The sequence below is a fragment of the Miniopterus natalensis genome, chromosome 11 (genome assembly GCF_054644295.1).
Source record: "Miniopterus natalensis isolate mMinNat1 chromosome 11, mMinNat1.hap1, whole genome shotgun sequence".
NCBI lineage: Eukaryota > Metazoa > Chordata > Mammalia > Chiroptera > Miniopteridae > Miniopterus > Miniopterus natalensis.
The window spans coordinates 5,746,629-5,771,163 of NC_142091.1; the positions used below are offsets into that span (position 1 = coordinate 5,746,629).

Genomic DNA, 24,535 nt, shown 5'->3' on the forward strand with positions numbered 1-24,535 from the left:
GGTGAAGGAAGGCACTAGACTGGAAAGGGAGCTGTGGGCAGACGCTTTGCTTAAACATTCAACTGCCCTACAGTGCAGCTCTGAGCCAACATGCCCCTCAACCCACCACACAGGTTCCACTTGAAATACAGTAAAGTACCCATGAGACTTATGCTGAGGAAACTCCCAGACATTATCAAGGCTACAGGAAGACAATAGGAGTAATGGGAGCATCATGAACTGATGTTAAGCAGGATGGCTCTAAAAGGAGATGTAAAAGCTGTAAAAACTACACAATCTCATCAGGAAGGGCCAAAAGCTAGTGCCAGGCAGCCCAAGTGCAATCCTGCCACTAGCGAATCCACTGCCTGGTGGCAGGGAAGGCCAGGGCTGACACCTTGCGCATGCTGATCACTCACATCTGTCTGCTGCATGAACAAGCTGGCAGACAGGCCCGCGGTCGGGGCAGTTACTCCATGGGCGGAGTCAGGGAGAACAGTAAGAGGGGGGCTAGCAAACAGCTGGAGGAAGTTCTGCAGCCCCTGATACCGTGAGGTGAGGCAGAGAAGATTCTGCGCGCACCCTCACTCTCACCCACCCATGTTGACCCTCAGCACATATGTGAACATTGCCAAGAATAAGTCTTAAAAGTTCTCAACACAAGGAAAAAGAGTTCTGTAATTTTGTATGGTAATGGATGCTTACTAAACTTACAACACCTAAAACTAATATATGTTATGCCAATTATATCTCAATAAAGAAGAAAACAAAGGGTCTAGGTCTTGTTAATAGTGCCTTAAACAGAACACACAGCTGAGTCCCTACTTTGCAAACAAATTTACAAAAATTCATTTATAAGTTTGCTGTTTGGACCATAAAATATATTTTACTTTTCTATAGAAGAAATAAATACTTCAAGTGTGAAGAGAAGCACCCCCCCAACACACATGCAAAATGTTTTTTTTAATCCACAAAACAGCAAAATGATACCCCTGGGCCCTGGTGCTGAGAGTCTGTACCAGGAGAGAAAGGGAGAGTGGGAAAGCCGCTAGAGTGGGGCTGAGGGGAGAGGGCATTGGGAGAAATGACCACCCACTATTTACATGGAGGATTACCTACAGGGAGGAGTATCTGAGAGCCCACAGTTCTCCCCCACTTTGAGAGCCCTGTGTGTTAGTGGGAGATAGCAGGGGCAAATGACTGCAAGTATTGCAAAGCAGCCACCCAGTTACTGCGGTGTGCAGGCCGTGTAAAGCAACCCAGGAGCCCTGGCTGGGTGGCTCAGTTGGTTGAATGTCATCCCATACACCAAAAGGTTGCAGGTTCGATTCCTGGTAAGGGCACATGCCTGGGTTGTGACTTTAATCCCCAGTTGGGGTGCATACGGGAGGCAATCAATCGATGTTTCTCTCTCTCTCTCTCTCTCCCCCTCCCTCCTTCCCTCTCTCCCTTCCTCTCTCAAAATCAATAAAAACTTTTCCTCAGGTGAGGATATATTTTTTTAAAAAGCAACTCAAAAAGCAGGAGATTGGGTTAAATAGAATAGCCTAATGCGTTTAAGAAAAGGAGAGCCATCAAAGTGGCTTCTACCTCACCCACCTGGAAGTTAGTAGGGGAGGGCTCATTTGTGATAGAAGGGAAAGGGGTAAGTTTACCAAAAATGGCAAAACTCAAAGCCTGCCTGTGAAAGGGCAATTTTAGTTAAATTCAGAGCAGAGCCAAAGAATTAAAAATTGCCATACAAATGGAGTTTGAGGGATGACTTATTAGGGCCTTAGTCAAAAGTTTAAGAAATTAATGTTGCCCGGCCGAGCGTGGCTCAGCGGTTGAGCATCGACCTAGGATCCAGGCGATCGGGGTTCAATTCCTGGTCGGGGCACATGCCCAGTTTTCAGGCTTGATCCCCAGTTGGGGGCATGCAGGAGGCAGCCGATCAATGACTCTCTCATCATTGATGTTTCTATCTATCTATCTCTCCCTCTCCTTTCCTCTCTCTGAAATCAATAAAGATATATTTTTTAAAAAAGAAATTAATGTTTCTGTAATATCCTCAAAACAAGAGCCATATGAAAACTGTCCTGAGGATCGCCTGGCACTCTCAGGCGTGGACCCAGGTGCACACAGAGCGCCAGCCAAACGGAAAAACCTTCCAGGCGTCTAGAACTCTGAATGCCCCCAGATACACAGGGGACAAGCTATTAACCATCCAATCAGTGGTGCACAAGTTCAACACAAGCACCTGCAGCCCAGCTCAGGAAGGGCCAGAAAGCCACACAAGTGCTCCACTGGGAAAAGAGGGTGGACCTGCCCTGAGCCTGCATAAGCAAGGACATACTCTCTAACGAAGACTTTGGATGCCAGGGCTGTGGTCTCTTGATAGATCTTCAGACTGTGGGCAGTGTCTACAGATACGGACATTTCAGTGTAGAGAGGCATGGAACCTGCTGCCACTTTAGTTCTTTGTCTAGAGGCCTTCAAAATCTCAACAAAATACAAAAGTAAATGTTACCACAAATGAAACACTAATCTGGCTTTTAGAAAGGAACGTCAAGTTACTGTTTCCTCTCGCTGCCACTGTCCTCTGCCCCCACCCCAGTGAGGGCCTCCGCACCTGGGGGACCACGCTCTGCTCCACCTTGCAGAGGAGACACTGGACAATCATGCGGAGCAACGAGAAGCCCCGTGCTGCCCACTATGAGAACGTAAGGGGCTCCGAGATAAGAGAGTAAAACTGAAAGACCTCGGAAGAGCTGACAGCCAAGAGAAACCTTAGGAGAAGTTTCAGTTACAAAGATGACGAGACAGGAAACAGATCCAAGGAGAGTTGTTTCTGTGTGGATCTAAAGGCAAAAACAAGCTTTAGATTCTGAGGAGGGCAGATTCGTCAAAGAGCAGGATTGCTTCAGGTGCGGGAGAGGCTGCACTGTGCTGGGAAGTCAGCCCAGGACTTTGGGTAAGTGCGCTGAGCCCGAGAGGCCGCTCAGCAGTACCTGCAGATGGGCAGGGTGCTCCACACTGCTGAGTCTACTTAGGAGCCTGCAGTCACATGAGCGGCCTGGCTGCTCAGACTGTCTCCGACTTCAGTAAAGTCATTTACTACACTAAACAGCGTCTAGTTACTGGGGGAACACGGTCATTAACGTGTACACGGGACCTAAGGTGAATAGGAAAGGGGAAGGAAATGCTACATCCCCAAAGCCCAGGCACAAGAGAAAACCAAGTTGTTGGGTGGCACCGATGCAGGGCTGGTGCTAATTATCAGCAAAGCGCTGTGCTACTATGTGGACGGTGCCCTGTTCCTGGAGGGCAAAGGAAAAACCCCTTCTGAAAAAATGACCTTATGTTCAAAGGGAGACACCCATGTAAGCTGGAATTCACTCACTGGGAAGAAAAACTGGGTAAGCAAGTCCGTATTGTCTATTCTGTGCATTTTACGGATGACAAGGTGAAGAGCACGTGAATGAGGCTTCCTGAGCGCCTCAGGGCGGTCAGGCCAGAAAGCCAGGCTGGAAACAAATGTTTGCCCTTCTGGTTCAGCAGAAACACTCATGACCTGACAGGCACACACCTGCACCAAGACAACTGGCTCCACAGGCTGCTCTCTAGGGGGGGCACGGAATGTATCTGAAGGCCTCTATCTCAGACCGGTCATTACATAGTATGACCATGAAAACGCCTCACTTTACCAGACTCAGTGTTCCTAGAGACACGGTGCTTTGGAGTGACTAGTGTTAGCTGCTGGTATCAAACGTGACTGTAATGACACAGCAACCGTACTTTTGCCCCACCTATCTACCAACCAAACCGACACCATCACACATAATAAAGAACATCCTGTAAGTCATTTGGCTTCAATAAGGCTGGTCACAGCAAGCCAAGTGCCAGTGAGAGACACAAGGAGGAGGAGGAAAGAGGGAAGGGGAAAGGCTAAGGGAGGGAATTCTAAAAATACAAGAGTTTAGCTAAGGGTAGAATCCAAACCACAGGGAGTGTTGAAGCTGTAATACACACTGGGGTCAGTACAATACCACAGTACATGGGAGCTTTAAAAAGATTCCTTCCTAACTCTCTTGTGCTAATTGTCCCTGCCCGGGATTAACACAGACAGCAAGTTAATCTCATTATCACGGGACACACACAACCACAGACATACACACGCACACACCACATTCCTCACCCAGGAAACCTTAAGTCTTCCATCAGGATCCAGAGTACAGCACTCCTTCTTCTTACTGCTTTCTGGACTGTTCCCCAGGTAGGCTACCATTTTTAGAAACCCACACTCTCTAAGTGGGGACTGAGGACACCTTCAAGTGCCTCCCAAAACAGATAAAATAAGAAAACACCAGCTGCTCCCTTGTCATCCCACTCCTTTGAAATCTTAGCACCCCAGAGGCGGCGCCAGCAGACAGGCCGACCTTCACTCCAGAGCCTCCACAGACGCTCGTGCCATCAGGTGCTGCTTGAGGAAGAGCTCCCGGCCCATCCTCTCCCTCCGGCTGCAGCAGGTGGTGGTGTGCTAGGTTGCTACATGGGCAGGAGAAGAAATAGAGACAAATTCCCGGAGGATATCTTTGGCCATTTCGATGTTGTTGTGGGCAATGAGCAAAGCTTTCTGAATGTCCTGGTAGGAGTAGCCCTGGCTCATGAGGTTCTCGATCTCACTGGAGAGCTGCGGCGAGGTGGTGGTGGCAGTGGCAGCACCTGGCTGGCAGTGACTGGCCTTTCGTTCAGAGTTGATTCTCCGAGGGAACGGCTTGGGAGGCCTCTCGGGAACTTGGGAACCCTCAGTGAAGTCTAGAAGAAATAAGAAAGAAAATGTTTGCCAATCTGGGGGACCCTGCCTTAATGGCTGTAGTAACACCAATGTGCCAGCATCAGGTATCACTGACCTTCCATCACCTGGGAACACATGCTCTCCAGTGAGAAGGCTGGTTCAAGGGTTTTAGTGCCCAGCCTCCCCTTGCAGCAGGAGCTGCCTTCTAAGCGCACCCTGCGCCTGGCCACTAGCCCCAGTTGTCGCCATCATAATCACAGAGCATCTGCATTTGCATCATGCTTTACACTTGGCAACGAGTCTCCACACACAGCACTGCCTGCATTATGCTTTAAGTTTTTCCCAGGCCGCCAGAGAAGACACTAGAATTCTCCTTTTGAAAACAAGAGAACAGCAATGAGCATGATGTGCAGTGAAGCATTAAGAGGCTGGGCAGCACGAACTCACCACCTGCTTCGGAGACTGGATACTGTGTCATCACCAGCTGTCCAAGCAACAGCAGTTCTGCTGCTCTCCCGGCAGCCACAGGTGCAAGGAAAACAGACCTCGGCACAAGGCCCAGATGGGCTGGCCCCTGCCCTGCAGTGTGTCTCCCTGAGCCAGCACAGCCCCCAGGGGAATGTGTGGTCTGAGCCATCGGCTTGGCTCGCTAAGCACCACCATGGCACGCACCCGGGAGAGCCAGGGTCCTCCTTGAGGAAGAACCTCATTTCTAAGTCTGGCAAAATCCCCAAGGGTCTGATTACAGTTTAACTTCCTAACTTGGACCCGGGACCAATGTTCCTCCCACTTAGACATACTTTTGAGTCTGCTACTTCCAGCTGCTGACTTATTGTCACCAGGCAGCCAGGCGTCTCTATTCAGTATCAATCAGGAGCCATACAGCAGTTCAGCACAAGCCCAAGGGAGCCTGGAGACTCACTTGCTGTGGGGTCACCTTCCAGAGACAACCAGCCGAAGGAGGAGCTGGCGTTAGAGATATCGGAGAGCGTCCGGCGGGCCAGCGCTGAGGGCACAGGCGGCTTAGGGACATCATAGCCATCTTCTTCATTCTCCAATTCCTCAGGGCCAAGGCTGGCGCGGGCTGCAGCCTGGTCACCTTCCCCTAGAGCAGAGTTTGCGCAGTTACCCTCTAATGCACATCGCCCTCTAACACATGTGCTGTAGGGGCATCCAGTCACTCCTGCATGTATGTACAGAGTCAAAGCATTACTGAATGTTTACTATAGGCCAAAAACCAGGTAGGGCCCTGTGGGTGCAGAGAAGAGAGACAGAAAATAAAATCTATACCAATTCTGCAGCTCTACCTTTCTGAACATGTCAAAAGCTACCTTTGCCAAGGTTAAGCCACTCAATGCCACTTGACAGCATTCATTCAAAATTTTATCTGTACTTCACCTTGGAAGATCAGCCAAAGGGTCTTGGGTGTGCTGCAATTCTTGCACTTTCAACTTGGCAAGCTAGTTAACAGGGAACTGAGTATTCACCACCCACACACAACAAGAATGTCATCAATGCTAAAAAGCAATGGGAGGGAAAAGGAGCTGCCAGCACTGCAGGTCCAGGCCATTACCACGAGGGTCTCCGAGCCCCGGGAGGGTGAAAAAGCACAGAAGAAACTAGCTGTGTGAACAGGAAATAAAAGAGAGGAGGTGGTTTTACTGCCCGTGGATAAAAGATATTTTGCAAATGAAATTATTTAAAATTTTTATTTAGAATTTTCTGCTTAGATCATGCTATCTCACTAGCCAAATATTACGGGTTCATTCCTATGGCACATCAATGATTTTTAAAGTAGCAGAATGCGTAGCTACTCACCAAAGGTGCTGCTCTCTGTGACCGGTGGCGCCACCTGGGACTGAATGTTGTACATTGCCTCATATGTGCAGCCATCAACCTGCTGGTCACACTCACACACTCTGAGCCGGAAAGAAAGCAGCACAGTGACCTTCAGAAGCAGAACTCTGCCACCTGCAAGCTTATTAAGACTCATCTGTTCACTACCATTGCAGACCCTGAGAGTCTATCGAGAGAACATTATCCTTTTGCCAGGATCACTAAGAAACATAAAATCTACTCTTCTGATGCATAATAGATGTGTGTTTTGAGGTTATTGTGATGTTGAGGAAACACAAGTGGAGTTGCTTGTAGCTGTTAGCACTCTTAAACATTAGGAGCCAGATGCTGCTTTCTGCTTTCATTGTGGCTGGATAATGCTAGTGAAAGCAGCAAGCCAAGCAGGTCTCATGGTGGCAACTAAATTCCAAAACAGGACTGCTGTGAACCTACCGCACATTCTGGGCTGTCTCTAAAGGCCGCTTCGCCTCCGCTTTCGGAAGCCCCAGAGGCCTAGAGGAAGGGGTCATATACTCTGTGCCCTCCTCACTTTCACTCTGCTCCCCAGGCAGCAGCTTTGGCACAGGAAGAGGTCTGGAAGATGAAGAATAAAAAACAGAAAAAGAAAACAAAGAATTAAGCTGGAAAACTTTCCAGTATGAAATAAGTGTCTTCAAACAAACCACAACTCCAATTTGACAAAGCAAAATAGATGCCGCCAAGGGAACTGTTATTTCTCCTGGCTGAGAGGTAATTGTTAAAAAGACACTAACTTGGGGGGTGAAAATGGAGGAGGGCATGGGGGGGATGGATGGAGACTTGACTTGGGGTGGTGAACACACAATAATGTACAGATGATGTGTTGTAGAACTGTGCACATGAAACCTATATAATTTTGCTAACCAGGGTCACTCCAATAAATTCAATAAAAAGGGAAAATTTAAAAAAAACAAAAAACATACTAACTTCAATTTTCACTTTTAACTGACCAAAGGTGAGGCTATTACGTTTGAGATGTATTATACTGAGATAGTACTCTCTACCAGTTACACTCTGAGCCCAGGTAAGTTAGAACACCAGTCCAAGAGCTAGAACGCCGGCTTTTCTTTCACTAGGCAGGAAACAAGAAACGGCAGGTCCTTCTGCTAGGAATGTACACAAATCTCAATTCTAAAATCTACCTGTGATTTCAAAGAATATACAGCTTGTTGAAAACTTTCTCATATACTATCTTGTAGCATAAACATGTTTCCTACTGTTATTATAAAAGAAAAATGGGAAATAAGAAGAAATAAAGTTTCTTGGAGGTTAGTATCAATTCTGGGACTATCTCAGATCTTCGGACCCCAGCCTTCAGGGATCTTGCCATTACACACAGACATCATTCTCAAACTAAGCTTCTGAAACAGAACTTCTCCTGCCACCCCACCCTCTGAAACTAGGCAGAGACAAAACAAAACAAAACAAAACAACAAAAACACACAATCATGTAAGAAACATACACATGCACCCAAAATTGCTTCTAGGAATATGAGTTGAGTGTTTCTCCTCCCTTTCTCTCTCTGTTTTTGCACATTCTAAATACTTGAAGAAACACCTATTGGATTTGTCTGTGTTTACTTGATGTTTATTTTTCCTAATTATAAAAGCAACAGGTGCTTATTATAAAACACTTAAATGCTACAGAAACCTAACAGATGACAATCCCCTATAATCTCACTTCAGATTTTTTTCTTATGTCTACATATTACTTTTATTATTTGTGCATTACATGCTGAAGCTTTGAAGTAGAACTGTACCTATCTACAATGTGCCTGGAAATGTGGTCAATAAAGAAAGACTGATGGGTGGGTAGAAGTACAGATAGATAAATGTGTGATAAAACAAGCATAATAAAATACTAATAGAATTCAGGAGGTGAGTATATTAATGCTCACTATAAAACATCTTCCATCCTGACTCAATGCTCTGAAACTTTTCATAATAAAATGTTGGTGGGGGGGAACAACCCATAAAGATTAACAAAAAGAATACCAAACGCTGGTGCAGATGGGGGAAATGGTGCTTTCTTTCTGTTGTGTTTTGTGTGCTTTTTTCTAGTTCTCACCCGAGGGTATTTTTTCCTTTGTTTTTCAGAGAGAAAGAGAAAGAGAGAGAGAGGGAGAGAGAGAAAGGGAGAGGGAGAACATCGATGTGAGAGACACATCAGCTGGCTGCCTCCCGCACTGGCCCCAACGGGGATGGGGACTGAGCTTGCAACTGAGGCACGTGCCCTTGCCTGGGAATCAAATCCAGGATGCTCTAACCACTGAACCAAACCAGCTAGGGCTGTTGTGTGTTTTTGAATGGATATTTTCTTATATAGTGTTAGAAATAATAAATATATGCTATAACTTTTCTGGAGTGTAACTCAGCAAAATTATTTAACAAAACATGCAAACCCTTATACACTTCTAGGAATTTTCCCTGAGGAAATAATTAAGAATGTTCACTATAGCATTATTTATAATGCTGAATAAATTTTAAACCACACAGACACACATGTCTGAAGTCGACTGTGTCCCTCAGTGCCTTAGAAGCTCCAAGCAAGAGCCACACCAGTCTACTTCTGCTCCCACCCCAGCAGGTCTCATCTACTTCACACAGGTTACACTTCGGTCAGCTCCTCTGCTCTGCCATCTACTGAAATAATTTGAAAATCATTGTGTAGAAGAATATGTAATGACATCCTAAGATGTCTGAGATATTCCTAGTGAAAATCAGCATGTACAGCATGACTCCACAAACATAGGAATGGCAATGAACACACATCACATGCTAACTAATGGTAAGGTTATTATGGACAACTTCCACTTCTCCAGCATCACTGATCTGTATTTTCTATATATCCTTTAACATATTACTGTCATAGAAAGAAAAAGGTCATTAAAGGGGCAACCAAAAATGTTTATAATTCTTTTGTTGATGTTGATAAAAATATAACATTGCACCTCATCCTCAGCGAGCATTTTGGAAACACACATTTAAATATTTACCATCTTTCATCGAAGAAATTCTACCCTAGCTGCATCTCTGATTATATTTATCAGAACAAATATATTACAGTAAAAGCTTTTAAATAAAATAAATACCCAACAACAGGGGAATAATTAAAATATATGATGTTATAGTCACATTATATATGTAATCCTTAAAAGTACAGATTTTGAAGAACTTTTTAAGTAACAGGGAGAAATGCCCAAGATGTAATGCTAAGTTTAAAAAAGGAGAGAATATAAAATTATATCTTGATCTAAAACATATATACATTTTACATGTTTACAGCTGTGGCCAAGTAACAAGCATCATCTCACCATCTGCCTAGAACAAGCAACAATAAAAGCAGGATAAAATACAAAAGAAAGAAGGCATTGGAAGGAAAAGCTAGGAACCATATGACTTCACTCATATGTGGGATATGAAACTGAAACTTGTGGACACAAACAGCGGTGTGGTGGCTGCCAGAGGGAAAGAGGTGGGGGATTAAAGGGACCTAATATATGGTGACAGAAGATGATTTGACTTTGGGTGGTGGGCACACAGTGTAATATACAGATACTGTAACATAGAAACCCCCACTTGAAACCTGTATGATCCTATTAACCAGTGTCACCTCAATAAATTAAAAAAGAAAGGCACTGGAGGGCAACTAGACAACCAAGACTTGAGAGGAAGCTAAGATTCCAGAGAGAAGGAGATTACACGGATGTAAGCCCCCTATTAGCTGTGCTAAACTGTGGGTTTCAAGGCAGTTTCAACAGGCTGCAGATTCTGAGGTATCATGATGACCAATCCGTAAGGGGCCAAAAAGCCTGGAGAAAGGAGAGCAGAGAATTAGGTTTAAACTTTGCCTACAATTTTCACTAGGAGTTACTGCTAATCCCTGAACTGTGCACATGGAGTTAGGCTCTGATGAGCCAGGCAGAAGGCAGCCACCGAGGAGCTGAACAGACTTTGGCTATCTTGCCAGGCTGGAGAACCACAGTCAGAGTTAACAGGTATGGCCTTTAAAATACTACGTTCAATAAAAGAGGGTGGAGAATTTTTATTAGAAAGCAGATCAATACATTTCTGAAAAAATCACATGGAAATTCTAGAGCCTAAAAACAGATCTGGAAATGCAAATTCAACAGAGGGGTTTAGAGCAGATTAGAAACTACCAAAGAGATTAGGGACTTGCCATATAGCAGGAACTGCTCCAATTAAAGACAGGAAAAAAGAGGAGAGCACTGAAATGAGCACAACACCTATGTCAGGAACGGTGCGAAGTCAAGCATTCAGGTCGTTAGTGTTGCAGCAAGAGAGAGAGAGAGACTATACTACTCAGTCTATTTTAAGAAATAGTGGCCTAGAATTTTCTAAAACATTAAAAACATCAAATCACAAAATCAAAAAGTCTACAAACCTTAAGAAGAATAATTATAAAGAAAACTATAGGACATCTGTAATATTTTAAACAAAAATAAAATTTAAAAAAAAAAGGAGGGAAAAAAAAACCCACAAAAAACTACATAGAGGCATTACAATAAATCTGCTGGGATCTGCCCAGCCGGCTGTGGCTCGCCTAGGATCCAGGCGATCAGGGTTCGATTCCCGGTCAGGGAACACGCCTGGGTTGCGGGCTGCAGGCGATCAATGACTCTCTCATCATTGATGTTTCTATCTCTCTCCCTCTCCTTTCTTCTCCCTTAAGTCAATAAAGATATATTAAAAAAAACAACAAAAAACTGCTGGGGTCCAAAGACAAAGAGGTCCAGAAAAGAAACAGTACGTTGAAAAGAGCAAATTTAAGCCTGGGAGCTAATTTTTCAACAGACACAATGGAAGCCAGATGGTAGTGCAATGTTATTTTTAAAGTGCTAAAAGAAAATAACTCCAGTCCAATACTACACTCAGTAAAAAAAGTCTTTAAAAATTTTTAAAGTGAAATAGAAGGTATTTTCTGTCAAACAAAACCTGGGAGAATTCACTGATGGAAGACACCTACGCTCATCCACGCCCACACCTGCACAGTCTGTGTCTGTCTCGCCAAAAGAAGTTTTCTGGGCAGAAGGAAAAGGTTCTGGATGGAAGTGTGCAAAGCAGTAAGACTTGAGGAGTTCTAGGGAATAACGTGGGAAATTTAAATGTCCAGAAAGTGTTAAGAGCACACTCTAATGAGTGAAGGGTGTGTGATGGAATTCTCTTTTAATCTTTTAATAGGATAGCTATTAAAAGAAGAGCTGAAGGGGCAAAATGCATTTAATAAAAGTACTTTCACAAAGTAGAGAAATGAACAAAGAAAATACAGGGAAAAGCGTAGAAACAAATATTCCAATTATTGTAAGAAAAAACGCTAGACTGGACTTAAGGGGGAAAAGTATATACTGTTTATAAGAAATACACCTTTAAATGTAAGAACACAGAAAAACTGAAAGTAAAAGGGTGGTAAGAGATCATGCAAACACCAACTAAGAGAGCCGATGTAGCTATTTTAATATAGGACAAAGCAGACTTCAAAGGTAGGCAAGAAGTAAAGTGGATAATAAAACAATTATTTAGTATCAATAATTCTAAATTGCTTTTTTTTTTTTTCACTGCTTCACATGTTTTATTTTGTCATACATTCTTCTAAAACCGGGTTCATTCTTCCAGCTTTGTAGAAAAATAGATGTTCCAGCCACCGTTTACTTAACTGTCTAGTCTCTCTTTTTTTTTTTTTTTTTTAAATATATCTTTATTGGTTTCAGGGAGAGGAAAGGAGGGGGAGAGAGAGAGATAAAACATCAATGATGACAGAGTCACTGATTGAGCCCGCAACCCGGGCATGTGCCCTGACCGGGAATCGAACCCTGATTGCCTGGATCCTAGGTTGATGCTCAACCGCTGAGCCACGCCTGGCCGGGCTAACTGTCTAGTCTTTAAGATCAATCAGTATGTTCCCTGGAAAGATGAATAAGTCTCCTAACTCATTTTCTTAAAATTCTTTAAGACAAATAACCTTTTTTTCACTCCCAAAGCACAGTATTTCAACAGCAGCAGCCAACATGGGGTTTTAGCAGCTTAACTTTACCCCCTAAATAAAGCTTTGTATAAACCAGTGATTTTACTACAAAAACACTGTCCTTAAAAGAAAGGAGTAGCAATCTGACATCAATGCAAAACTTGGAATGATTATGTCATAAACATGGCACTCACAAAAGGTAGCTTATGAGAACATTCCACTCAAGAAGTGGTTACTTTTCTGTCCCTCCTTTACACGGTCAAAAAAACCCAAACAACAAAAAAAACACTTCCTTTAAAAATTCCCCTTAAATTTAGTCACATATAAATACAAATGCACAGAACTAATAGGAAGAGAGACCCACAGTTATAGGGGAGAATTTAACACACTCCTCTTAGTATCTGACAGAACATGTAGGTTAAAAAATTAGGAAGGAGATAGAAGATTTGAATGCAATTAGCAAACTTGACCTCGCTGACATCTATACAATGCTATGCCTAACAGCTGCAGAATTCACATTCTTATGAAATGACGGTGGGATGTATCACTGAAATTTACTATGAACTAGTCAATAAAAAAGGTCTCAACAAATGTCAGAAGTTAAAGTACAGACTACGATTTCTGACCATACTGGAATGAAGCAAGAAAGCAGTAACAGAAGGATAACTGGAAAATCAATGTTTGGAAATCAGGCAATAACATAAATGATGAATTAAAGAAGAAATCACAAAAAGCAAGAGCATGTATTTTGAAGTGAACAATAATGAAAATATGACATGTCAAAATGTGTGTCCTCACAAAATTCATATGTTGAAGCCGTCATCCCCCGTGTGACTGTATTTGGAGACTGGGCCTCAGAGGAAGTAATTAAGACTGGATAAGGTCATAAGCATGGGGCACCGATTCAACAGGATTGCTGTCCTTATAAGAGGAGACACCAGTAAAAAAAGAGAGAGACACCAGAGACCTTGCTGTTGCTCTCTGTACTTCTCCCTGTGGACAGGCGGCGAGAACGCAGCAAGAAGGTTATGAAAGCCTGGGAGCCAGGAAGATTCCTCACCAGAAACCAGCTGTGCCAATACTCTGACCTTGAATCATGCTTCTCAAGTGCCCCCTAGACATTTTCCAGACAGACAGGATGTTAGGCTACAATTATGTCCCAATAAAATTTAAAAGACAGATATGACACAAAGTATCTTCTCTGACCATAACAGGATGAAGTTGGAAATCAATAACAACAAAATTAAAAACTAACAAAATTATGGAAATTAAACAATACACTTTTAAACAACCATCTGATAAAAGAAGAAATTACAAGAGAAATTAGAAAATATTTAGAGGTGAATGAAAACGAAAACATACCAAAACTTATGGGATGCAGTCAAAGTAGTGCTAAGGGGTAAATTTATAGCTGTAAATGCTTACATTGAAAAACAGGAACAAGCCTGGCCAGCGCGGCTCAGTGGCTGAGGATCGACCTAGGATCCAGCAGATTGAGGTTCAATTCTCAGTTAGGGCACATGCTCAGGTTGTGGGCTCGATCCCCAGTGGGGGGGCGTGCAGGAGGCAGCCAATCGATGACTCTCATCATTGATGTTTCTATCTCTCTCTCCCTCTCCTTTCCTCTCTCTGAAATCAATAAAGATGTATCCAAAAAACAAAAAGGAACAATCTGCCCTGGCCAGTGTTGTTCAGTGGCTGCGCACCGAAGGGTCACCAGTTCAGTTCCTAGTCAAGGGCACAAACCTGGGTTGCAGGTTTGATCCTGGGGCAGATGTAGGAGGCAACCAATCTATGTGTCTCTCTCACATCAATGTTTCTCTCTCTCCCCTTCCCTCTCCTCCACTCTCTAAAAATCAATGGGAAAAATATACTCGGGTGAGGATTAACAAAACAAACAAACAAACAAACAAACAGGAGCGATCTCAAATCAACAACCTAACTAATTGAAAAAAACTGTGGTATTGGCATAAGGACAGATGAAACAAAATAAAATAGAAAGCCTAGAAATGAACCCTCACATAAATGATCAAATGATTTTTGTCAAGGGTGCTAAGATTTTTAATGAAGAAAGGGCAGTCTTTTCAACAAATGGTGCTGGGAAAACTGGATATCCACATGCACAAGAATGAAACACCACATACAAAATTAACTCAAAAAGAAATCAAGGACCTAAGTGTAAGACCTAAAACTAAACTCGGAAATGACATCAAAGGCACAAGTAACAAAAGAAAAAAATAGACATACTGGACTTTATGAAAATTTTAAAATTCTGTGCATCAAGAACTAAAATGGCAACCCACAGAATGGGAGAAAATATCTGCAAATCATATATATGATAAGGAATTAATATCCAGAATATGAAGAGAACTTCTAAAATTCAACACAATTTGATTTAAAAATGGGCAAAGGCCTTAAATAGACATTTCTTTAAAGAAGGTATATGAATGACCAATAAGCACATGAAAAAATGCTCAACATAACTAATCATTAGGGAAATGCAAAACAAAACTACCAGGAGATACCACACTTCACACCCATTAGGATGGCTACTATAAAAAACAAAACAAAACAAAACAAACAACAGAAAACAAAAAGTGGTGAAAATTTGGAGAAATTGGAACCTTTGTGCACCATTGGTGGAGATGTAGAATAGTACAACTGCTGTGAAAACCAGTATAATGGTGCCTCAAAAAATTAAAAATAGAATTAACATATGATCCAGCAATTCAACTTCTGGGTATATACCCCAAAGAACTGAAAGCAGGGTCTTAAAGAGATAATTACTCACCCATTTCACAGCAGCATCACTTACGACAGCTAAAACAAAGAGGACCCAAGTGCCCACTGGGGAATGGATAAGCAAGATGCAGCCTATACATACAATGGAACATTACTCAGCCTCTAAAGGGGAGAGTATTGTCAGGCGGGCGTGGCTCCGCGACTGAGCATCAACCTAGGATCCAGGAGATCGAGGTCTGATTCCCGTCAGGGCACGTGCCCAGGTTGGGGGCTCCATCCCTAGTCGATCAATGACTCTCTCATCACTGATGTTTCTATCTCTCTCCCTCTCCTTTCCTCTCTCTGAAATCAACAAAGATATGTTTTTAAAAAATAAAATAATAAAATTAAATAAATAAATAAATAAAATAAAATGGAGCGTGTTCTTCAATATGTTACAACATGACAAATCGTGAAGACATTCTCCTGCGTGAAGTAAGCTAGTCACCAAAAGACAAATACTGTATGATTCTATTTACATTAGGTATTTAAAGTAGTCAAAATCACAAAGACAAAAAGTGTAATGGTGGTTGTCAGGGACTGGGGGGAGGGGAAAATGAGGAGTTATTGTTTAATAAGTATAGAGTTTTACAAAATGAAGAGAGTTATGAAGATGGATGGTGGTGATGGTTGCACAATGTGAAGTATTTAATTAATACCACTAAACTGTATACTTATAAGTGAGTAAGATGAAAAAATTTAATGCCATGTGTACTTTACCACAAAAAAAGCATATACCTAAGAATTAAGAATTAAAATTAAAAATAAGAATTAAGAAAATAATTTTTTAATATGTTTTTATTGATTTCAGAGAGAGGAAGGGAGAGGGAGAGATAGAAACTGAATGATGAGAGAAAGTCACTGATCAGCTGCCTCCTACACAACCCCTACTGGGCATGTGCCCTGACTGGGAATCAAACTGTGACCTCCTGGTTCATTGGTCCATAGTCAACCACTGAGTCACGCTGGTTGGGCAAGAAAATACATATATTTATATTTTAATATACCTTTATTGATTTCAGAAAGAGGAAGTGAGAGGGAGAAAGAGAGAGAGAAACATCAGTGATGAGAGTCATTGATGGGGTGCCTCCTGCACGCCCCCTACTGGGGATCAAGCCCGTAACCCAGGCATATGCCTGACTGGGAATCAAACTGAGATCTCCTGCATCATAGGTTGATGCTCAACCGCTGAACCATGCTGGCCGGGCAAGAAAATAATTTTTTTTTTAATCAACAAAACCAAAATTGCTTCTTTGAAAAAAATTAATCAAGTTTATGAACCCCAGTAAGACTGCTTCTTTGAAAAAAATGGAATGGAATGGAACAGAAAAGAATGGAAAGAAACAGTCCAAAACATAAGAGAGGATCCTTTTTACATGGTGCAAATACAGATCAATTTTTATTTTCTTCCTTGTATTCCTCTGGGTTTTAATTTTCTATAAGTAAACTGTTTAGAAGGACCAACTCCACGGTACGATATACAGCTTTAGTAGACTCACCTGGCAGCCAGAGAATAAATGGCATTGGCAGATGCAGAAAGTTTGATTTTGGAGTGCTCACACTCTGGACCTGCTAATGGGCTGATATTCATGTTCTAGAAAGAAAAGTGTTGAAAAGGACCTTCTTAATACAGCTAAGTATCTCCTCTTACTTACAGACTACTGAAAAGAACAAGAACACAGACACAGACCCACTCTCAACACCACCTTCGGTTATTACACCTTACAGAAGCATAGCTGTTTTCAGGCTTTGAAAAAGCTCAATATAAGGACAGAGATATAAAATGAGCCAAGGAAATATGTATCTTTGTCTTAATTCTAGAAATACTTGAGAAAACTGGCTATCTACAGAAATATCATTTCTAGCTTTAAAAATCTTTCTCTCTCCATTGGTGCCACCAGAAAGTCAAACCTAATCTGCTCTCACTAATGAGATTGCCACTTACACCTAAGTTACCCTCCTTCTTCCCTTGCAGCCAAGAAATATGCAATTCATTTACTGGCCACAGCATTCCTGAACTTCACCCTTCCAATTCCATCTTTTCCTTAGATTTCTAACTATCTGCTGGTCAATTCTTGTTTCAATGGCTCATCTCAAATTCAACATGTCTCTAGTTAGCCAGGTTCAAAACCTCAAGGGTGTGAGAGAGAGAGATTTCCTGTCCTTTCTTGGCCCACTGACTGCTTTCAAACTTGACTGTGTCTTTGTTCCTTACCCTCTCCAAGCTCTACCTAACCTGGCTGCCCCCACGGCTCATAGACAGCTATCCTCCCTCCTGCTTACTGAGCGCAGACTATATTATACCCCTTTGTTATTCCTCAAATAGATTCTCCCAAACTCACTTGCTTTCACTTTACCCTGGAATGGTCCCCCCCAGAATCAACATGGCTCACTCTCCCCGCTGCTCCGGGTTTTGCTCAGTGCCCCAATGCCCCTTTGTGCACTACTTTTCTCCACAGCACTCATTCATGTCCAACATCCTGTATGTTTACTAACTTATCTTCTTTATTTTCTTTCCTTCACGAGAATATGAACTTCGTGAGGGCAGGAATTTTTGTTGAGTGCACAAAAGAACGAATATACCTCTTCCACCACCAGTTCTTATCTCATGCTTATACAATGGACCCCAAACCTGTTTTGAATTTATTCTCTTATCCATCCATTCCACATACAATTATTAGAATAATCTCTTTATAATTTTTTAATGTTCTTATTGATATTAGAGAGAGGGGAAGGGAGGAGAGAGGGAGAAAGAGAGGGAGAGAAATATCGATTGGTCTCCTCCTGCATGCTCCCCAACCAGGACCCCAACTCATGCATGGGACCATGCTCAACCAACTGAGCCACACCACCAGCCAGGACTACAGTCATCTCATTAAATCATCATTTTGGTCATGTCACTCCACTAATTTAAAATGCTCCTCATTTCCTACCAAATAAATTCAAATTCTTTTGGGAGGGGCTATCCAAGGCCCTCTAACCTACTGCTAATGCCCTTTCCAGCCCCCTTTCCTACTTTGATACACAAAATTTCTGCTTTATTCCAACTACCTCTCATTCTACAATAAACCTTAAGCATTTCTGTCATTGCAGCTCTGATCTATCCTAGAACCGTACACGATTTGGAAAGAGTACTTCAAATTTAGAGGCTCCTCCTTCCACAAAGCCCTCAATGTTTCTCTCTCTGGAAATAATTTCTCCTTTCTCTAAAACTTAAGTGTTTTTTATTTATACTACTCAAGGTGCATACGCACACGCATGCATGTACACTGCATTTACAAACATGTCTTACCTGCTCTACAAAATATACATTGCTTCAGGGTAGGGATTATGTTTTATCATCTTTGAATCTTATATAAGACCTACCACAAAATGTTGACCCATTAAATGCTACCCACAAATATTTCTCTTTTTTTATCTTTTTAATCCTTACCAGAGGATATTTTTTTCCATTGAATTTTAGGGAGTGGGAGGGAGGAGAAAACAGAAAGAGAGAAAGAGAGGGAAACATCAATGTGAGAGAGACATATCCATTGGTTGCCTCCCACACAAGCCCCAACCAGGATCAGGAATCAAACCTGCAACCCAGGCACATGCCCTTGACCAGGAATCAAACCCGCGACCTTCAGTGCACAGGCCAACACTCTAACCACTGAGACACACTACCAGGGCCACAAATATTTCTTAGTAGGCTAAGTAATTTCAAAATCAGGACTCACCATGGAGGTATCCAGACTGAATGTGCTTCCGAGCCTAGGCACGTCTGCTCTGGGTTCCATTTGTGAGGGCAATGAAAATGGAAGTGAGTGCCGGTTGGTTACTTCTCTCCCTGTCCAGGGGTCACTAGGGCTTGGGGCGACTACTGGTACTCTGGGGACTGGCCGAGGCAGCCATGATTCCCCAAGGCGGCTAGAGGGGACAGGGGGCAGTTTGTCCCTGGATGAACAGTCGCCTGGTGTACAAGGCAAGGGGCGTCTCTGAGGCCGGGTTTCAGCTCCAACAGAATAAGGCCGGTCTGGAGGAGGTGGCGGTGGAAGATCTCTAAGTGTGGGAGGTATTGGTAATGGCTTGTCCTTATGAAGGGAGCCAGAAGCAGCCTGTGGAAGCATGATGGAAGCAAATCAATCAAAACCTACTAATCCCGCAACAAGGAATCAGAAAAGTGTAGGAATAGATCATGGGTACCTTAGAAGCAGCTCCAAGACCAGAAGCACTTGCGGGAATGGACACGCGTGGCTGCAGAAGGTCGAGTCGTGGTGGCACTGGGGGAAGGGAAGCTTGCGGGGCCGAGGAGAACGGAGAAGGAGGCCGCTCCACCTAATACAAAGAAAACTTCCTAATAGGTTATTCTGGTTTGGGAGGTGCATCTTTCAACTCCTCCTAAAGCTGCAGCTAGCAAGTACTATATGAACACTGACTGTAACTGCCATGGGTCATAGCACTTCCTGAACTATTTCCATTCACCATGAGAGGTCAATCTCAACCACAGAAACGTGCAGTTGCAAGCCACAGGCAAATGCATCTAGAAATGGCTCTGCACAAAAAGCTTCTTAGCTTACTTTTTTTTTTAAGTTACAAATTTCCACCTCTTCATCTTCAGAAAATAAAAAAAAATTTCAATATTAAAAACAGGAACCCATATAAAAAGGAGCAGACATTAACCTCTCAACACATCACCTGGGAAAATAATGTTTAAGGGCAGAACAAAGAAAGAGATCAAAGATGATATATTCTCTGTGGGGTGTTATGATAGGAAAAAAAGGGCTTCATAAGAGGAAGACAATCCCAATATCACTAAAAGGCATACCAAGTCCTTCTGAAGAAGGAAGTTATTTCTCTTCAGTAATTTAAAGGGATTAATATTTTCTGTCCATTTGTGTTCTGAAAATAAGGCGCCAAATTAGAAGAAACAATACATGTATAACCTTTTCCATTTCCTTGCCGAAACCATAGCAGGGTGATGAATAACGACAAGACTGTCCAAGCAGCCCAGCTGGGCGTGGCTCAGGGTTCAATTCCCAGTCAGGGCACATGCCCAGGTTGTGGGCTCCATCCCCAGTCGGGGGTATGCAGGAGGCAGCCGATCAGTGACTCTCTCATCATTGATGTTTCTGTCTCTCTCCTCTCCCTTCCTCTCTCTGAAATCAATAAAGATATATATATATATAAAGATTGTCTAAGTAACTGTCAAGAGATGGACAGTAAGCCATACAAAATGCTGTTTAGCACTGGCTTCCTCTACAGAGCAACACGGATGGACAGAGGGGAGTAAGTGCCACAAGCACTTATGCAGATGGCACAAACCACCATCCCCACATGTGGCCCCACCACCTTATGCTGGTGGCAAATGAGTCAAGAAATCCTCCTCACTACCTGCGTTTTTAATCATGCTAAGAAAACGGGCCCCATGTCAAGGGAGCACGAACAACGCAGTATGAGCGGCTAAATACCTCAAGGGTTAAGAAAGTGAAAAGTTGCCTGGCCGGGTGTGGCTCAGCAGTTGAGCGTAGGCCTAGGATCCAGGCGATCGGGGTTCGATTCCCAGTCAGGGCACATGCCCGGGTTGCGGGCTCGATCAATGACTCTCTCATCATTGATGTTTCTACCTCTCTCTCTCTCCCCCTCTCCTTTCCTCCGTCTGAAATCAATAAAGATATATTAAAAAAAAAAAAGTGAAAAGTTACTAGTGGAGCTAATTCTCACTTCATCATCAATTTCCAGTCAGTCGCTGCACCCTGTTAATTTTTCCATAAAGAACCTCGTATGTGTGTCTTCCTTTTCACTGACCTTACCAACCTTGGACCTGGTTTATTAAAACCGCCTTCCAGTGATTCTCCCAACTCCTAGTTTTTTTATCTCCCCCAATCCTTTTGTTCACCATTACCAGCTTGGCCATCCTTAATTACTCACTAGCTCAAAAACCATCCATCAATAACGCTCATTTTCCCACCACTCTTTTATTCTGGAATTCCTACCTCTCTGCCTTTGTTCAAATTGTTTTCCAATTTGAAAGGCCCTCTCTGCATATTTTGGTCCCTTCCAGCATCCCTCTCTCTCTCTGTCTCATTGCTAAAGTGCAGAGGGTTAAGCTAATAATATTCCTCAGTTCATGGCATCATATCATATCTGATCCCTACAACATTCGTTTATTTCAACTATCAAATAAAAGAAGAAAATCACAAATGGAGAAGAAATTATCAAAGAAATAAGACATTTCTAAGACCTAAGAGATGTCAATATCTATATAAAAAGGGCTCACTGCAGAGCTGGTCCAATGAAGGAAAAGTAACCCACAAGAAACCAACCAACCAAAAACACCCTTTAATTTTCAGGGAATCAAGGATAAACGAAATATCCTAAAAGCTTCTGGGGAGAGGAAAAGAGGGCACCAAATAGCAAAATTACCTTAGGCACAAGAAGCCAAGTGAAGCTGTAACAATTTAGAGTTGAATTTTTTTCAACCTAGACTTCTACAACTAAGTCAGTTTGAGGGTTGAATAAAGGCATTTTAAGATATCAAACATCCCCAAAATTTTACCTCTCACATTTTCACAGAAAGCTATTTTGAGGACACATTTCACCCAAACAAGGAATTAAAGCAAAAAGAAGGAACACATGGGAGCCAAGACACAGGCACTCCCACACATAGGGGAGGCAAGAAGTCCCACGATGGCAGGCAGACCTCAGGGGGTCGCCCAGGCGGCAGCTGAAAGGTGGGAGGAGTCTGCATAGTAGTGCACTCTATTTTATGCCACCTACTAGAGTGACAGAGTTTACTTCACAGAAACTCATATTGGGCGAATTTTTGACAGCATGGTAAGACTTGGCAGGGATAGGTAAAAACTGAAAACTAAGGAAATAAAAGTAAAGCAATTAGCCCTGGCCAGTGTGGCTCAGTTGGTTGGAGCATCATTCCATGCACGAAAGGGTCTCGGGTTCGGTTTCTGGTCAAGGCACATAACCAGGTTGCACGTTTGATCCCTGGTCGGATACAGGAGGCAACCATCCACATACAGGAGGCAACCGACCCATGTTTCTTTCCTGAATCTGTTTCTCCCTCTGCCCCTCTCCCGTCCTCTCTCTAAGAAGTCAATAAAAGCATATCCTTGGGTGAGAATTAAATAACTAACTAAATATAAAGCAATTATCTCAAGAAAAGCAAAAGTAATTGTATTATAGTTGTTATATTATTTGGCACATTGGAGAGCACTCATTCAAACGCTGAATACCAATTTAGCCAAACAACATTCAGATAAATACAGCGGGAAGGCGTAGAGTGGAAAGGAGGGAGGTGGCAGGAGGTCTAAATCCATCTCTGCAACACCTGCAATGAACAGATAACTGACACTGAAGAACGAAGAGGAAGCAGTATAATCCTATGGTTAAGAAACAGTTTTCAGAACTGTTTTAGACCCTTTCGTGCACGGAATGATGCTCCAACCAACTGAGCCACACTGGCCAGGGCTAATTGCTTTATTTTTATTTCCTTAGTTTTCAGTTTGTACCTATCACTACCAAGTCTTACCATGCTGTCAAAAATTCGCCCAATATGAGTTTCTATGAAGTAAACTCTGTCACTCTAGTAGGTGAAAAATCTAACTGGGATGCAGAAAGGAGTTGGGGGGTAGAGGCAGGAAACCAATGTTTCTGTAAGCCTGCTAGCAATTCTTTGAAACTTTTTTAAACCTCTATGTGCATTCACCACTTGGAGTTTTTAAAAAGTAGATTCACTATATTAAAAACAAATGAAAATAAAACAAACAGCAGCAAAACAACAATCAAAGCTACCAGGATGTGACAAAAACAGGCATTTTCACAGTCTCATATACCTGTGGGAGTGATTTTAGGAAAAAAATTGGCGACAAATTTTAATATCTATCCAAAGTAAAATGTTTTTACTCAAATATTTTATTCATACCTTATACAAACTATAAAGTACAAAGAATAAAACACTACGCAGTACCTACCACTCAGCTAAGAAATGAAATACCACTGCCTTTGGGAAATCCCCATACGCCCCTCCCCTGATTATATCCCTCTGCTCCATCAGTTTAAATTTTCCCATTAAAGAAACTTTTATCCAGCAATTCCACTGCTGGAAACTTACCCTAAAATGAGACATGCAAAAGAATACCAATATGTATATAAGCCTGCAGACAATATGCATGTCTGATAAGAACGAAATTACCAAATAGCCAAGTGACAATACAGGAAGCTGTTTTTCCTCTACTTGAATTTTTACAGTGTACATTTAGTACTTTTATTTACATTAGGGGTGGGGAATGTCCGGCCCGTCAGCCCTATAGGACCCATGAAGTCATTTGGTCTGGCCTTCCTGAGGCAACTGCAGGTGGGACTCGAAATTCAATAAATCTAGGAGCTTTATTATTCATAGCTAACTTTTAAGGTGATAATTCTGTATGGCCCGCAAATGATATTATAAATATCCAAATGGCCCTTGGCAGAAAAAAAGTTCCCCACTCCTATGTAAATGAATACATTTAGTATCATTCCTATTTATCGGCTACGGCAGAAAGCATTCATGTTCTTTCTTCTTAAGTCCTACAGCACCTAAAGAGTGTGTACTCAACAACTGCGACCATTGTATACTGCCAGCATTGTGTTAACGTGTTTCACCTGAGTATACTCTCTTCCCAAATAAAACTACTAGCTCCTTGTGGGTCTTAATCTTAGGTTTCTCATCCCATACAGCACTCAACACAAACGTGCTTACCTGGCACAATTAACACTTTGTAAAAGTAATATGTGTTAACTACAAAATATTCAAAATATTCAAATATTCTATAAAATCTGAAGTCCTCTGAACTTGTATACACAGAAATAATAGTAATTTGTTGTGTAGTTATTCAAGTTTTTCCCTATGGACAGTAAAAATATGTTTTACAATCAATTTTTTTTTTTTTACAAAAATAAGGCAATACTATATATATTATATAGTGGTTGGTTTTTTAAGTCAATTTTTAAAAAATCCTCACCCAAGGATATGTTTTGTTTTGTTTTAACTGATTTTAGAGAGAGCAAGGGGGTGGGGAAGAGACAGAGAGAGAGAAACACTGACTGGCTGCCTCCCATATGCACCCTGACCTGGAATCACACCCACAACCTAGGTATGTGCCCTG

General features: G+C 42.3%; 1 protein-coding gene across 2 annotated transcripts in view; it reads right to left on the reverse strand.

Moving 5' to 3' along the window:
• Positions 1–876: 876 nt before the first annotated feature.
• The window catches only part of CBL (Cbl proto-oncogene), a 116,161-nt gene continuing 92,502 nt past the window's right edge, over positions 877–24,535 (reverse strand). Inside the window, exons 10-16 of one of the 2 annotated variants that reach the window (XM_087821483.1) lie at positions 19,581–19,712; positions 19,115–19,492; positions 16,895–16,989; positions 7,046–7,186; positions 6,575–6,675; positions 5,679–5,861; positions 877–4,776 (exon numbers count right to left, since the gene is read on the reverse strand). In XM_087821483.1, coding sequence (XP_087677609.1) covers positions 4,499–4,776; positions 5,679–5,861; positions 6,575–6,675; positions 7,046–7,186; positions 16,895–16,989; positions 19,115–19,492; positions 19,581–19,712 — 1,308 coding nt within the window. In that variant the 3' untranslated portion in view covers positions 877–4,498. Of the gene's footprint in view, positions 4,777–5,678; positions 5,940–6,574; positions 6,676–7,045; positions 7,187–16,894; positions 16,990–19,114; positions 19,493–19,580; positions 19,713–24,535 lie in introns of both variants that reach the window. The other variant, XM_087821482.1, reaches the window with a different exon arrangement.